At 36.6% G+C, this 16,353-nt stretch overlaps 1 protein-coding gene across 6 annotated transcripts in view; it reads right to left on the reverse strand.

Moving 5' to 3' along the window:
- AASDH (aminoadipate-semialdehyde dehydrogenase) overlaps positions 1–16,353 on the reverse strand; it is a 55,688-nt gene that overhangs the window by 3,920 nt on the left and 35,415 nt on the right. For all 6 annotated transcript variants that reach the window (XM_049630510.1, XM_049630507.1, XM_049630506.1 and 3 more), the window contains 9 exons: positions 12,513–12,754; positions 12,034–12,140; positions 11,368–11,540; positions 10,743–10,935; positions 10,007–10,122; positions 7,152–7,944; positions 2,630–2,793; positions 1,403–1,525; positions 572–703 (listed from right to left, as the gene is read on the reverse strand). In XM_049630510.1, coding sequence (XP_049486467.1) covers positions 572–703; positions 1,403–1,525; positions 2,630–2,793; positions 7,152–7,944; positions 10,007–10,122; positions 10,743–10,935; positions 11,368–11,540; positions 12,034–12,140; positions 12,513–12,754 — 2,043 coding nt within the window. The remainder of the gene's footprint in view (positions 1–571; positions 704–1,402; positions 1,526–2,629; positions 2,794–7,151; positions 7,945–10,006; positions 10,123–10,742; positions 10,936–11,367; positions 11,541–12,033; positions 12,141–12,512; positions 12,755–16,353) is intronic.

Below are 16,353 nucleotides of genomic sequence, written 5' to 3' on the forward strand. Positions count from 1 at the left end.
GGGACAGAGAGAGAGAGAGAATCCAAGGCAGGTACCAGACTCTGAGCTGTCAGCACAGAGCCCAACAGGGCGCTCGAACTCATGAACCATAAGATCATGACCTGAGCCAAAGTCGGACGCTCAACTGACTGAGCCACCCAGACGCCCCAAAACTGGTCAAGTTTTTAAAATTGGGGGAGGGCAGGGTGCCTGGATGGCTCAGTTGGTTAAGTGTCTAACTGTATCTCAGCTCATGATCAGGTCAGGTTCATAAGTTCAAGCCCTGCATCCAGCTCTGTACTACCAGCACAGAACCTGCTTAGCATTCTTTCTCTCCCTCCCTACCCCACTTTCTCTGTCAAAATAAATAAACTTTAAAAAAAATTGGGGGAGGGCACAAATAAAACAGTGTTTGAATCTTTTCAATCTACTATACTCTCATTCCAAAATTAAGAAACCTGTGGCTTGACAATTAAAATCAAACTAGTTTTCAATACAATGACTTAAGTGATGTTTACAATTTTACTTCAGTTGTCACCAACTATTATGACTTTGAGAAAGATAATGTAAAATGGAACCAGAAATTTTTTACCTGTTCTCCAAAGTGAGTAAAGCAGAGTAAATTTCCATCTACACACCCAATACAAATATACTGTAGGCAACACCGTGGAGAAGAAAAGAGTGGTTTTCCACAGGAATGTTTCCAAACTGTGTTCCCAGTGGCCTGCCATGAGCAAAAGCAATTCACGGCATTTAAATTATATTACTAATCAATTACCCTTTATGAAACAAACTCATAAAATCTCCCAGGGGCAAAGCTATAAACATCAGAAAGTGCTATAATGACATGCTGATATCATAAATGAAGCTAGCATACATATACACAGCTATAAAATTAATCAGTGCTCTTTATAAGAGGTGAAATAAAAACGTACAATAAAACCAGGATATAATTAGAACATAAGATCTATCCTTAAACTATTCTAAGTTTTAATATGACTGAGAAAATTCTACCAATTTAAAAAAACAGATCAAAGACATACATAGAACTTCTATCTTCATATCAATCATTTTTAAGGAGTTCTGGTCCAGTGAAAGCTGGACTATAGTTAATTAAAAACTACTTTAGGGGGCACCTGGGTGGCTCAGTCAGTTAAGCATCTGACTCTTGGTTTTGGCTCAAGTCAACATCTCACGGTTTCATGGGTTCGGGCTCCGCACTGGGCTCTGCACTGGCAGTGTGGAGCCTGATAGGGATTCTCGGTCTCCCTCTCTCTGCCCCTCCCCCACTCACACGGTCTCTGTCTCTCTCAAATTAATAAACTTAAAATTTTTTTTAAATACTTCAATTTTTCAGAATTCAAAGCAAAAATAAAACATTCAAGACAAATAATAAAATCAATATATGTTATTTTATGCCTACAGGATTTATAGCCAGTAACAGGCCTCCCAGTGTAGCCACATATAAATGATGTGGTATCAGGCTCAAACAAGGGGATGAAAAGACAGTTCCTCCACATTTTAACTTCCAAACACACTTCTTTTTCTGCAAATAAGAAAACAAATTAATTGGTTTCTGCTGGTGGTTAACAAATCTACATATCTGATTTCTCATATCACCTCTATTTAATTAATGTACATTTTTATTCTTAGTATAAAAGTAATACAGTCTCACTGTTGAGATTCAAGTTAGTATAAAGATTACAAAGACCACCCAGAGAGAACCACTGTAAATATTTCAGCATTTTCCCTTTTGATCTTTTTGGGACATACAATAGTTTAATATAGTTGAGATCATTCTGAATATATACTGGCATCTAATTTAGCTCATTTACTTGGTAAAACTCTATTACTTTAATGCATAATATCTCATCTGAACATAAAATTATTTCTCTACCTTATCACTGAAACTTGTTTCAAACTAATTTCATGGTATCATAAACAAAACCTAGTAATAGACATCTCGGTGCACATAACTGTCCATGTTTCTGATTACTTTGGCAGGATAGAATCCTAGAAGAAGAATTTTACTGAATCAAAGGATATGAAAGTTAGCTGTGGCCCAACTGTTTTCTTCAGAGACTTCACTAGTTACAGTGCACCCCCCACCCCTCACCAGCATTTAACATATTCTGGTCTAATACTATCTGGTTATCTATCATGTAGTTTAAATTTTCAATCCTTTGATTACTAAAGATAGGAAACATTTAAATACATTTACTAGACACTTCTTCTTTGGGGTCTTTTATGTTTATATTCCTTGTTTATTTTTCTATCTGGGTGTTCATAATTTGTGTTTGTTCTTCCATTTATTCTTATAAATGAATCTTAACTCTGTCACATTTGCTTCAAATGGTTTTCCCCAACTTATCAGGTCTTATTGATATTTTTCCCTTTGTGATTCTTTATATTGTCAAGATGGTAATTCTAAGCTCTTTAGATTTAAAAACTCTGAGTAACAAATTTATTTGTGAAAATCTGGTAAGGATGTTAAAAATGTCTTAAGATACTAAGACTGTTAATTAACTCATTCTTCCCAGACCGCAATGCTAAACTTAGGGGAAGAGTGAATACCGGCCCCGCTTTAGTCAAGAGCACTTGACAGTGTCCTACTCTTCTAAGCTTATAAGAAACTGATGAGGTTTCTCACATAAATATCTAAAGCATATGCATGCTGGTCATGAGATCCAATGTAAAGGAGTCCTGTGGTTGGATCCATGGTTGCTGAGCTTTTGACAGCATCCTTGGTAGTAAACATCCAGTATTCTTCTCCACTATTACTTTTCAGAACATAAACTAACCCATTATAACAGCCTGTTGGGAAACAAAATACAAAAGAGATTTAGATACATCACCAGAGAATAATTCTTTAGCCTAAACCATGACCATTTATTTATATTTGATGCTCTTTATGTGTACTACTATGTTCAGCTCAGGTTTAAACTTCAGCAATGTAAAGCAGAAAACCAAACAGAAATCACTTGTAAAAATACCTACTAGTAGGTATACTTCATTTTGTTTTTAAAGTACCATAAAGTGCTTCACTACTGAGAAAACAATGAAGCACAGTGCAGAAGAGAGATTTTGACAGACCTGGAATCAAATCTCTTCATGGCCATCATTGGGCAAATTACCCAGCATCGCTGAGCCTCAGATTTTTTCCTGCATGTGGACACATCTACTCCAGTGTTATTGTAATAATTAAGATAACATGGATTAAAGGGTGCCTGCATGGCTTAGTTGGTTGAGCATCCAACTCTTGATTTTGGCTCAGGTCATGATCTCATGGTTCGTGAGTGTCGGGCTCTTCATTGGGCCCCATATTGGGCTCTGTGCTGATGATGCACAGCCTGCTTGGGATCCTTTCTCTCTCCATCTCTGCCTCTCCTCCACTTGCTCTTTCTTTCTCAAGATAAATAAATAAAATATTTTTTAAAAAGATAATATGAATACCCAGTGCACAGGTGTTCAAGAAATGCTAACATTAACAATAGCTAACATTTATTGAGCTTTTACCTTGTGAAGTGTTATATCTGCAGTTTACAGATGACAAAAGGAAGCACAGACAGTTTTACTAGGGTAAAACTACTCAGCTGACATGTGGGTGAGCCAGGATTTGAATCTAAGAAGTCCAGCTTCAGAGCCTATGCACTTAACTACTATAGCAGACTGCTTTTCCCAAACTGCTACAACAGGTGAGAAGCTAGGGCAGGAGTTCCTGACTTGGTGTAGCCAGAATAACTCAGGCGACAGTAGGCGTGGTCAAAACCTACAAAGTGAAGATCACTCATGTTCCCTGCAGTGGATGTAAATCAGGGCAAGCTGATTTTGGGCACTGGTCCACCACTCTTTACATGACTCTGCCTATCCATATAACCACTGCTGCTCATTTGAGGCCCAATTCCAGAGTAACTGCAGTGCTGTTTTCTTTCTAGCAGTTACTACTTAGTAGCAAGAAAGTGGCCTTCTTAGTTATGGTGAAGAAAAATGTCCTACACAGTGAAGTACCCCAGGACTCAGTTGGGTAATGAAAAATTTCCTTCAGTTCATTTCCAGAAGAAAATCTTTGTGACCTTGGGTCAGGCAAAACGTTCTTGGCTAGGACACCAAAAGCATGATCCAGAAAAGAAAATAAATGATAAACTGGACTTCATTAAAATTAAGAACTTCTCTTCAAAAGACATTATGTTAATGAAAGAAAGAAAAAAAAAAAAAGCCACAGCCTAGGAGAAAACATGCAAAACACTTATAGATAAGGGGCTTGTATCCAGAATACATAATATTCTCAGATCCCAACAAGAAAACAAATATAACAGCTTAAAACATGGGCAAAAAATCTGAAAAGTCATAAAAGATATACAGATGGCAAATAAATTCATAAAAAATACGTCATTAGTCACTAGGGAAATGCAAATTAAAACCACAGTTTTAACTCAGTTAAGTGTCTGACTTTGGCTCGGGTCATGATCTCACAGTTTGTGGGTTCGAGCTGTGCACTGTCAATGTGAAGCCTGCTTGGGATTCCCTCTCTCCCTCTCCCTCTCTCTCAAAATAAATAAACTTAACAATCTAAACAAAGAAACAAAAAACCATAATGAATGTCTGACTTTTGATTGCAGCTCAAGTCATGATCCCAGAGTCATGGGATTGAGCCCCACATCTGATTCTGCACTGAGCATGGAGCCTCCTTAAGATGCTCTCTCTCGGGGCGCCTGGGTGGCGCAGTCGGTTAAGCGTCCGACTTCAGCCAGGTCACGATCTCGCGGTCTGTGAGTTCGAGCCCCGCGTCGGGCTCTGGGCTGATGGCTCGGAGCCTGGAGCCTGTTTCTGATTCTGTGTCTCCCTCTCTCTCTGCCCCTCCCCCGTTCATGCTCTGTCTCTCTCTGTCCCAAAAATAAAAAAAAAAAAAAAAAAAAAAAAAGATGCTCTCTCTCTCTCTCCCTCTGCCCCTCTCCCCTGCTCACTCTCTCTAAAATAAAAAATAAAGCCATAATGAAATACTACACCATAACAATCTGACTGGCTAAAATAAAAAGATTTTCAAACTGACAATACCAAGTACTAGCACGGATGTGGAACAGCTGGACCTCTCATACACTGGTGGTGGGAAGGCAAAATGGCTCAGTCACCAGGAAAATATTTTGGCAATTTCTTACAAAGTTAAAGCTATACTTACTGCATAATCTCCCCCTCCTAGGTACTGACCCAAGTGAAATTAAAAACTTATATTCATACAATATCCTGCTTACAAATGCTTATATCAGTCTTATTTGTAATTGTGAAAAACTGGAAACAACCCAAATGTGAATACAGTATGATTTGTCCAGACAACAGAATATTCAGCAATAAAAAGAACCTGGATACATTCAATAATAAGGATGAATCTCAAACACATGCTAAGTAGGAGAATCCAGACTCAAAAGCAAAAATTAGAAAATGTAAAACTAGTGGGACAGAAAACAGATCAGTGGTTGCCTGGGGTTAGGGGTAGGGGAAGGGAAGCCTACAAGTGACACAGACCTTTTGAGTAATGAACTCTTCATTTGGTAGTGGTTACATGACAGTACACATTTGTCAAAACACAGAACTGTAAACTAAAGAGGGCAAGTTTTCCTGTATATAAATTAGATCTTAATTTAAAAATGTCTAGACCCCCATGTGTCCCAGGCTTTGAGTCTAGAAACTTGGGATGCAAACAGTAACTTCAACAAGCTGACTTTCATGGATGGAAATTATTCATGCTCATTCACATATATAACTGAAAGTTCCCGGTAGCATATTTTCAAAATGTATGTGGGCAAAAGGGAAGGATCAAACTCAGATTCAAGTAGATCCTAGCTAGGATAGCACAAGTAGGGAGGCATATTCCTAAGCACTCAGCACAAGATTCCACAAGCATATAAAGTAAAACTTAATGTAGTAGGGGGAGTAAAGACAATGGTAGTCAAGGAGAGGCATTACACCTGGACCCCATATTTAGTAAAGTAAAAGTCACCTATACTTTAATGAAAATGATTAGCAGCTAGTAGCTAACAACATTTAATGAGCCCTCAGTCTGTACCTAGCAATGTACTAAAGGATTTATAAGCAATTATCTCAATCCTCTCAAAAGCTCTATGATGTATGTGGAATTTAAGAAGCAAAACAAATGAGCAAACTGGAAAAAAGAGACAAACCAAGAAACAGATACTTAACTAGAGAGAACAAACTGATGGTCACCAGAGGGGAGCTGGGTGGGGGGATGGGTAAAATAGGGGATGGGGATTAAGAGTACACTTATGACGAATACTAAGTAACATATAAAATTGTTGAATTACTCTATTGTACACCTGAAACTAATATAACACTGTGTTAGCCACACTGGAATTAAAATAAAAACAAACAAAAGCTCTATGATGATTGTAGTGGTTTTAAAATCTGTCCACAAATTCTCTGACACTTTTACTTTCAAGAGATGGAGCCTAAATTCCCCTCCCCTTGAGTATAGGCCAGGCTTAATGATGTGCTTCTAATGAACACAAGCAAAAATGATGGTATGCAACTTTGGAAACGAGGTCCTAAAAGTACTGCCTTGCTCCGCCCCTCCCCACCGGCCCCCCTCCCCCACTCAGTCTGAGGGAAGTCAGCTGCCAGGTTGTGAGAGCACTCAAGCAGCCTACAGAGAGGTCCATGTGACAAGAACAGAAGCTTCCTGCCACGAACCGGCCAAGAACTGAAGCCTTCTGCCAGCAGCAGTATGAGATAGCTGTCTTGGAAGATTTTTCAGCCCAGTCAAGCCTTCAGATGGCTGCAGCCACATGGGAAACCCTGAGCCAGGACTCCCAGCTAAGCTACTCCTAAATTCCTGACCTCAGAAACTGTGAGATATTTGCTACCCTAAACCATTAAGTTTGGGGACAATTTATGATGCAACGGGTTTTATTTATTATAAAACTAAGAACACTAAGTCCTAAAGGTCATAAGAACACTAAGGTCCTAAAAGGTCCAGCAACTTGTCAAAGTTCACAAAGCTGATAGCAGTTTTAGAGCTAGGTTCAAATCCAGAGACTATGACCCAAGACCCACACTGTGAATTAGCATGTGGGTAACCATAATTTACAACAACCAAAGCTACCATACATAGATTTTTAAATTTAACTTGCTCCTACTAGCATTATCATATGGAAACTTACCCACTACAATAAAGTTTCCACACTTAGATACACATGCTGAGGATTCAATTCGACCTCCCAAAATCTGTTCCCATTTCACCTTCCCAGAGTAAAGGTCAACTGCCATCATTCTGTGGGAATGGGAGCCAATGTACACAGTTACAGAGGACTTAGCAGGAGTGGAGATGACAACCAGAGGGGAAGCATCCACACATTTGCCTGTGTCCGTCCTCCACCTCACATGAAGCTCCATTTTCTTGGCTTCTATCACAGATGTTCCCTCGTGAGAAACTTCTGCAACACAGGATGGATCTTTTGACTTCCCAGTAAGAGCTGAAGGATTTAGGCTTGTCACATTCTGAATGTTAGTCTGTGAAATTAAATCGGAAGAACGGGCTGAAGAGCCAAGTCCTAACTTAGTTAAAAACTCCGAATTCAGAGACAAAATCTGACTCCCTCTGCTCACTGCAATAAAAGCAGCTAGCTCATTGTCACAACTTAAAGTCAGGACAGATTTCTGAGGTAAAGATTTTCCACTGATTTCCTCTTGATTAATATCGCTGAATTTTCTTTTCATGGCATAATTCTTGCTATACAGCAGATCTTCATCTGGAAACACCGTTTGAAGGACGTGATTGTAAATCTCTAAAATGGAACTGCTAAGAATAATTTCCAGAAGCCCAGGTATTGATGTGCCAACTAGTTTTTCAATCTCATTGAGGAGCCGTATGGACTTTAAGGAATCTCCACCACTATTTAGGAAGAGTGACTCATCAGGAACCTTCAAAGGATGTTCTGAGAGACTCAGAATAGACTATAGAGGAGAAAAGGGAGAAATGTGGTAAAGACCTAAAACCAAAACATTCAACCAATTTATAGGTAATATATAAAGGATAGTACTTACATTAATGATATGAACAAAAGACACACAAAACAAATATTTTTAATAATTAAATTTTAAAATTATTTTCTTTATAGTAAAGGGAACCATCACCATGCCACCAATTTTATCACAAACTCACTATAAAACTGCAAATTATATTTCCCTTTAGAGTGATTTCCCCACCCATAAAATAGGGCCTAGAATTATAAAAACATGACTTATTAATTATAAAGTCCACAAGATACTAATATCTAATATTTATATAATATGGGAACAATCTTTGTCTTCATTTGCTTCATATAAATTGAAATTATTTTCTAAGAATCTAAAAATGAAGCAGATAAGAGTTTTATCAGAATATCCTTTATTTTCAAACAAAACTATATAATTATATCCTCTTTTCAGAACCCTTCAGAAAACTCCACATTTGTAAGAAAAACTGTACTGACCTATGGTTGTAATATATATAAATATATGTATATACATATATACATATATATACATATATTTCAAAATAAATTTAAATTGTAATGTAATATATATGTATATACATATATATACACATATATACATATATATATACATATACACATATATTTCAAAATAAATTTAAATTGTTTCACACACACACACACACACACACACACAGAACCCCCAACTTACAATGATTTAAGATATCTTAACTTTACAATGATGCAAAAACAATTAATTACATTCAAGGGAAACTGTACTTCAAATTCTGATCTTTTCCCAGTCAAGCGACATGCATTATCTCATGATGCTGGGCAGCAGCTAAGAGCCACAGCTTCCAGTCAGCCATGTGATCACAAAACAACTGATATGCTTAGAACTATTCTGTACCCACACAACTATTCTGTTTTTCACTTTCAGTATAGTATTCAATAACTTACATGTAAGATATTCAACAATTTATTATACACAGGGCTTTGTATCAGATGTTGTCCACTTGTAGGCTAATGTAAGTGTTCTGAGCACACTTAAGGTAGGCTAGACTAAGCTATGATGTTCGGTAGGTGTATTAAATGCATTTTGACTTAGGAAAATTTCAACCTACACTAGGTTTATCACCATGTAACTCCATCATAAGTTGAGGAAGATCTGTATATACAAATTCCATTAAGCAGAAACATATGTGTTGTTACTGCTAGTTCTTCCAGAATAAGGATATAAGTCCTTATGCCACAGATTGTACTATACCAAGATTTGGCCATTTTCTCAACTCTGACAAGCACTGCACTCCCACTGCCCCATTAGGGAAAAGTTATGTCAAGATAGGTCTTGTCTTCCTGTGCCTTTGTGTCTACCTCACTTCCAATAAATTTCTTTATGGCGAGGGAGGCTTGATATTAACCTAGAGAACTCTTAATTTAATATAAATTGAATAAACAAAAGTATATTACTTAACATTTGGGCATTAATAATAATTCTTAGAAAAGTTTATCACACTTACTAGGATGCTAACATTCCCAAAAAATATAACATGACCTCTTCAGAAAAACAAATTTGTATCTTAAAAATTGAACCATGGGGAGCATGGGTAGCTCAGTTGGTTAAGCATCTGACTTTAGCTCACGTTATGATCTCATAGTTCGTGAGTTCAAGCCCCGCATCAGGCTCTCTGCATGGAGCCCCTTTGGATCCTCTGTCTCCCTCTCTCTCTCTGCCCCTCTCCTGTTCAAGCGCATTCACGCATAAGCACGTGCACTCTCTCAAAAATAAACATTTAAGGGGTGCCTGGGTGGCTCAGTAGGTTAAATGGCCAATTTCGGCTCAGGTCATGATCACACAGCTCATGAGTTTGAGCCTCGTGTCAGGCTCTGTGCTGACAGCTCAGAGCCTGGAGCCTGCTTCCAATTCTGTGTCTCCCTCTCTCTCTGCCCCTCCCCTGCTTATGCTGTCTCTGTCTCTCAAAAATAAATAAACATTAAAGAAAATTAAAAAATAAACATTAAAAAAAATTAAAAAGTTGTACCTTCCACAAATGCTGTAATTTTTCCCAAAGTTCCTCTTTTCCATTGAGTTTACACTCAGACTTCAAGTTTATATAGTTTAAATATATCTTGTTTAACTCAGAAACATCAATTTTGCCTTAAAAGAGAAATAATTTTAAAATTTCAGCACAAACCCTTTCTACTATCTTCATTAGTTATAAGAAGAATACATACATTTTTCACTGTAAAAGTTAGAATTCCTATAGAATAGTTTGTGATAGGAAAATCAGTTCTAAAGAAAGCAGTCCCATGCTACAAAAAATGTAGTAGGTAACAGATAAGAAAAGAAGAAAGGAGGAGCTAGTGTTTATCTTAAAGAGTTAAAGAAATGGTCCTACCAACTGAGCAATTACTGCGTTTTGATGTAAATATTAGATAAAGATAAAATTGGAAAGGCAATGTGGTCATTAGGAGCATATGTTCTGAAATCAGTCTTACAATTTCAATTCTACCACTAACCAGCAATATAATTTTGTCAAAATTACTTAACCTCTTTAAGCCTTATTTTCCTTATCTGTAAATGGGAATAATACAACCTACTCCCAGGATTTTCTAGAGATAAATAAAGTGGGTTAATTATACAAAGTACTTAACAGAGGGTCTACCTCAACATATGCCAGTATTACTTAGAATAAGAATTAAGAAGCCTTTAAACTAGTTATGAATACAATTAGTATTCACTTGGCGCTGAAACACATCTGCTTCAAATGATTTTACCATGAGATGTAAATGGTAGAGAATCAATCAACACAAGTTCATCCGGGATGGCATGGCTTGGAAGATGTTCCTGCAGTTCTTTAAAGATGTATTCCTTTACTACATCATTTTTGGACACCATGAACAGAATTAATTTTTCCTGATTATACCATGTAACTGCACAGGACTCTACTTGCTGAAGTCCTTCAGCAACCTGTGAGAGAGATTATCCCAATTTGTCAGAGGACATTTAAAAGCAAACTTCCTAAATGCTCAAACTTCTTATGTCTGAAATCAACACAAATTAAACTGTAAAATAGCTAGAGATTTTTAAAAAATTGATTATTACTGTTACTGTAGCCAGCACACTGGGTTCTTAATGTTTTTCAAAATAATAGCTCCCAGAGCAAAGTAAACCATTATTTTCAGTTGTTAAAATCCACTCTGTCACTTATTTAAAAAACAACCATCTCTTTATGCTGAAGGGCCACACTGAATTAGTCATATCTTTTATTGCAATTCATTATTAATACAAAAATCTTAGGTTTAAATAATACTAATAGAGAACCCCAGTACAGAAAATTGGTGGTGGCTACCTTTAATACCTACATATGTTAGTAGATATTTAATATTTAAATAGTCTTACTTGTTGCACAAATTCAATGTTAAGACGTTTGCCATATCGTTTGATCTGACTGTCCTTTCGTCCCAGGAAAAACATCTCTCCATCTTTCACCATCACCAAATCTCCCGTGGCTCGCATTGTGCCAAGCGGTACTATCATTTCATCATCAAGAAAACACACTCTGTTTTTGCCACCTTCACAAGATATAAACACCAGTGTAATAAAAAAAAAAAAAATCCATGGGAGATATATTAAAAACCATCAAATCAAGAACATCTTCAAAAGCCGTTACTGAGTTTCACATTTTGAATATTTACACAGGCAGCACACTTTTAAACATCACCTGATAAAATTAATTAACAATAACCTCAGCAAAATAAGAGACAAAACAAAATTTCTAAAAATATACATGTGATTAAAAAAATTCTTAGAATACTGCTTAAAAAGAATTTTGGCTATAAACGTCCAAATTACAGTTTCTAAATTACTTTTATATCTTCCCTAAGAGTATCAGACATTGTTATCTGAAATTATGATAATATTAAATGTTTCATGACTGTGAGAATGAGATTAAAAATTATCATCACTGAAAAGAATACGGGACATAAGACATATTGGTGGAAGAATAAAGTTATCAGATTTTTTTCCTAAAAAAAAATTATTCCCAGTCAATAAATGTAAAACAACCTAAAAATACTTGGCCATTGCCTTCTTGAATTGTGAAACCATTAGTATCTCTGACTTCAACTACTGTTCCAAGCAGTGGAAATCCCAGTGGTACAGGCAATTCACATCTATAAAAACACAACAACCCAAACCATATTTAAAATTTTCATTTGAACAGAATATTTTTCAGTGTATTTAAATCACATTGTACCAAATAAAGAAAAATAAGGTTTTGGTTATGTTAGAATTCAAAGACTGCCAAAAGGAAAAGATTAGGTGGAAAGGTTATCATAGGTTATTTATTGCTGTTTAGTTACAAAAAGTTCTAGCAGGATCTGCAGCACTAGTTATAAGAAAGGTTCTGGATCCCCAGTGTAAAATTCTAGATAAAATAGTATTTCTAAAATTAGTACCCCAGTGCCTACCAAAAACATTATTAGTGTTAAGATACTGGAAAAATACAGTTTCTCTCTAACCTATTTAGTAATTGAAGCCCTTACTTCAAAGTAGAGTTAAGAAACTTCTCTGGAATCTTGTAAAAAGTTGCCCAACTTGATACCTCTGTGATACCATAAATATTAAATATTTGTGTTTTATTGCCTACTCCTCTCCAGCTTTTGAGAACAGCCAATGATGGAAATGCTTCACCACCGAGGGCTAATACTCGAAGAGAAGTACTGGCTGATAAAACAGTTGACTTGATAAGCTGAGATCCAAATCTTCGAAGCAATGTTGGTGTTGCCTGTGAACACATTAAAGATAATTTATTTCTTTTCACTTCTTTTTAAAAAAGTAAATACTGTAATAATTAGTTCAAAGCTTAATACTGGACACCTACATGAAAATTAAGGCTGTTTATTAAACTGTAAATCATTTTGGAAAACTACTCAGGCAACATTATCTTCTTAATGCGCTATCAATTTCTCTTGAGAAAAAAAACTTGAGAAAAATATTAGTTATGTTTAATTAGGTAATCTAGACAAAACGGTTTAAAGATTAAAAAGGACAAAATAGGGGCGCCTGGGTGGCTTGGTCGGTTAAGCGTCCGACTTCGGCTCAGGTCATGATCTCACGGTCTGTGAGTTCGAGCCCCGCGTCAGGCTCTGTGCTGACAGCTCGGAGCCTGGGGCCTGTTTCGGATTCTGTGTCTCCCTCTCTCTCTGCCCCTCCCCTGTTCATGCTCTGTCTCTCTCTGTCTCAAAAATAAATAAATGTTAAAAAAAAATTTTTTTTAAATAAATAAATAAAAAAATAAAAAGGACAAAATATATAAAATCAATTCACATTTCCTTTCCCACTCTCTGTAGAAAAATATATAAAAGGTTAAAAAAATGTTCCTAAAACAAAACAATATGAATAAAGATTTTTAAAAACACTTTTATTGAGATATAACAGACATACAATAAACTATACATATTTAAAGCATACAATATAAATTGAGATAAGATATATGGATATGTCAGTGAAACTATTACTATAATCTAAAAAATGAATATATTCTTCAGCCCTAAAATTACCTACTTACCATTATAATTCTTCCCTTCAACTGGACCCCTAACTCCAGACAACCACTGATCTATTTCCTAATGATCAGCTGGTATTTTCTAGAATTTTACAAAAATGGAATCACACAGGGGTGCCTGGGTGGCTCAGTCAGTTAAGCGTCCGACTTCGACTCAGGTCATGATCTCACAGTTCATGAGTTAGAGCCCCGCATGGGGCTCTGTGCTGACAGCTCAGAGCCTGGAGCCTGCTTCAGATTCTGTGTCTCCTCTCTCTGCCCCCTCCCCACCTTGCATTCTGTCTCTGTCTCTCAAAAATAAAAACATTAAAAGAAAATTTTAAAAAAATCTTCAAAAAAAAATGGAATCACACAACATAAATTCTATTTTGACCTTATTTCATTCCATATAAATACTTTGTGATGTGCTTATATTGCATGTATCAATTCACTTTTTGTCCCAGTTCAGACTGATATAACAAAGTGCCACAGACTAGGTAGGTTACAAACAATAGAAATTCACTTCTGATAGTTCTGAAGCCTAGAAGTCCAAGATCAGGATGCCACCATGACTGGGCTCTGGTAAAAGCCCTCTCCCAACTTGTTGGATATTCACATGGTGGAAGAGTCTTGGGAGGTCCATGGGGTCTCTTTTCCAAGAGCACTAATCCCACTCATGAGGACTCCATCCTCAGGACCTAAGCACTCCTAAGGGCCTCACCTCCTAATACTATCACAGCATACATTAGAATTTTAACAAATGAATGGGGAGGGAGGAATAATCACTCAGACCATGGGACTTTTCATTGCTGAGTGGTACTCATTGCATAGATCAGGACTAGCATTTGTATTTCCATATAAAATTTAGGATCAATTTGTCAATTTCTACCAAAAAAAGTCTACTAGGATTTTGATAGGAACCATGTTTAATTTAATCTTGACACTATTGAGACTTTAATCCATAAACATGAAATGTCTCTTTAACTCTTTAACTTCTACCAATAATGTTGTTTTTTTTTTTTCTTTACTGCACTGGCTAGAATCAGAATAATGTTCACGAGAAGTGACAAAAGCAAACATCCTTGTTTTATTTCCAATCTTAGGGCAAAATCATGCAGTCTTTCACCAAATAGGATATTAGCTGTAGATTTTTTTTTTTTTTTTTTTTTTTTTAGATGCCCTTCATCATGTTGGGGAAGTTTTTTAATTCCTAGAGGTTTTTTTTTTTTTTTTTTTTTTAATCCCAAGTGTTAGATTTTGCCAAATACTTTTCCTTCATCTGTTGAGGTAATTACATGCTCTTATTTATGTAGTGTATATTATCAATGGATTTTTATTTATTTTTGAGGGAGGGAGGGCATGAGGGGAAGAGAGAGAGAGAGAGAAAGAGAGACAGCAAATGTGGAGGGGGGGGCAGAGAGAGGGAGAAAGAGAATCCAAGCAGGTTCTGCACTGTCAACACAGAGCCTGATGTGAAGCTCAAACTCATGAACCATGAAATCATGACCCTAGCCAAAATCAAGAGTTGGACACTTGAGCAACCTGGGTGCCCCTATCAGTGGATTTTTAGATGTTAAGCCAAATGTGCATTCCTGGGATACATCCCACTTGCTCACATTTTAAATTTACTGAAACTGGTTTTGTGGTTGAGAATATGATCAATGTGCTTGAAAAGAATGTATTCTGCATTTACTGGATGGAGTGTTCTATAAATGCGATTTGGTTGATAATTTTGTTCGAGTCTTATATGTTCTGATTTCTAGTTTTTCATTCAGTTGTTAAAAATGAGGTATTAAAATTTTGAACCATTGGGTTATCTAGTTCTCATTTCTGTCTAGTTTTGCTTTATGTATTTGGAACTTCTAGTTTTAGGGGGATATACATTTATAATTGTTACATCTTCTTGATTTACCAATGTAGCTCCTAAGGTACTGACCATTTTATCATTATGAAATGTTTTGTTTCTTGTTTTTGTTTGCTTGTTTGTTAGTAACTAGCCTGGGCTAAATCTGTAGTCTGTCTTTCCAGTGATGTGTGGCCACTAATGTCATTGCTCAGTTTTACATATATAGTCTTATTTTCAATTTTATATCTTACTTCCTATAGGTCATCCTTGTGTGTGCATAGCTCAGTAGTCAAGCAATGACTGGACAAACTGTCCACAGAGATGGATCTGTGTGGATAGATGAGCTCAAAGTTTAGGCCATTTTCAAGCTTAACCAAGCTTTTATTTTCCGTGGGCCCTTTTGGGTCTCTAACGTATATGCACACAACCTGAAGGTCAGCCAAGAATCTGTTTGGGCTCTCTGGTCTCTGACTCACAAGTGCAGCCTTAGCCAGAATGTGCTTGCCCTCCGCTCCACCACAACCTCAGACTATTGAAGTTTTTGCCCTCTTTGCTGGCCTACTTCATCATTTTCACAGACAGTGCTGTTGGGCATGGATATAACCTACCATTCCAAATTGAATAAACTCCCTTATAAACAGTGGGCCCTGACAGAAAAGTCTGTTTTGACTGAGCTGGGGCTGGCAGGAAGAGCAGCTCAGTCTAGAATGCCACAAATTCCCATTATTTTTATCCAAAATTAAAAAGTTTAAAAACAAACAATTTTCAGATCATTGTATGCCTCTGGTTGATTTCTAAAGTGTTGGAGTAGTTGCTTTTGTTAATTTTGTCCAGCTTTCTAGTTGCTTTTTGGGGAGAGGATCTACCAATCTCTTTACTTGACCACAGAAAATTTCCATGTGAATCAAGATTTTTAAATGGTTTCTTTCAGTAAAAGATGCAGCATTAATGGACAACTTGAATTTTAATTCAAAAAGATGACTTAAAGTCTTGG

This window comes from Panthera uncia, chromosome B1 (genome assembly GCF_023721935.1).
Source record: "Panthera uncia isolate 11264 chromosome B1, Puncia_PCG_1.0, whole genome shotgun sequence".
Lineage (NCBI taxonomy): Eukaryota > Metazoa > Chordata > Mammalia > Carnivora > Felidae > Panthera > Panthera uncia.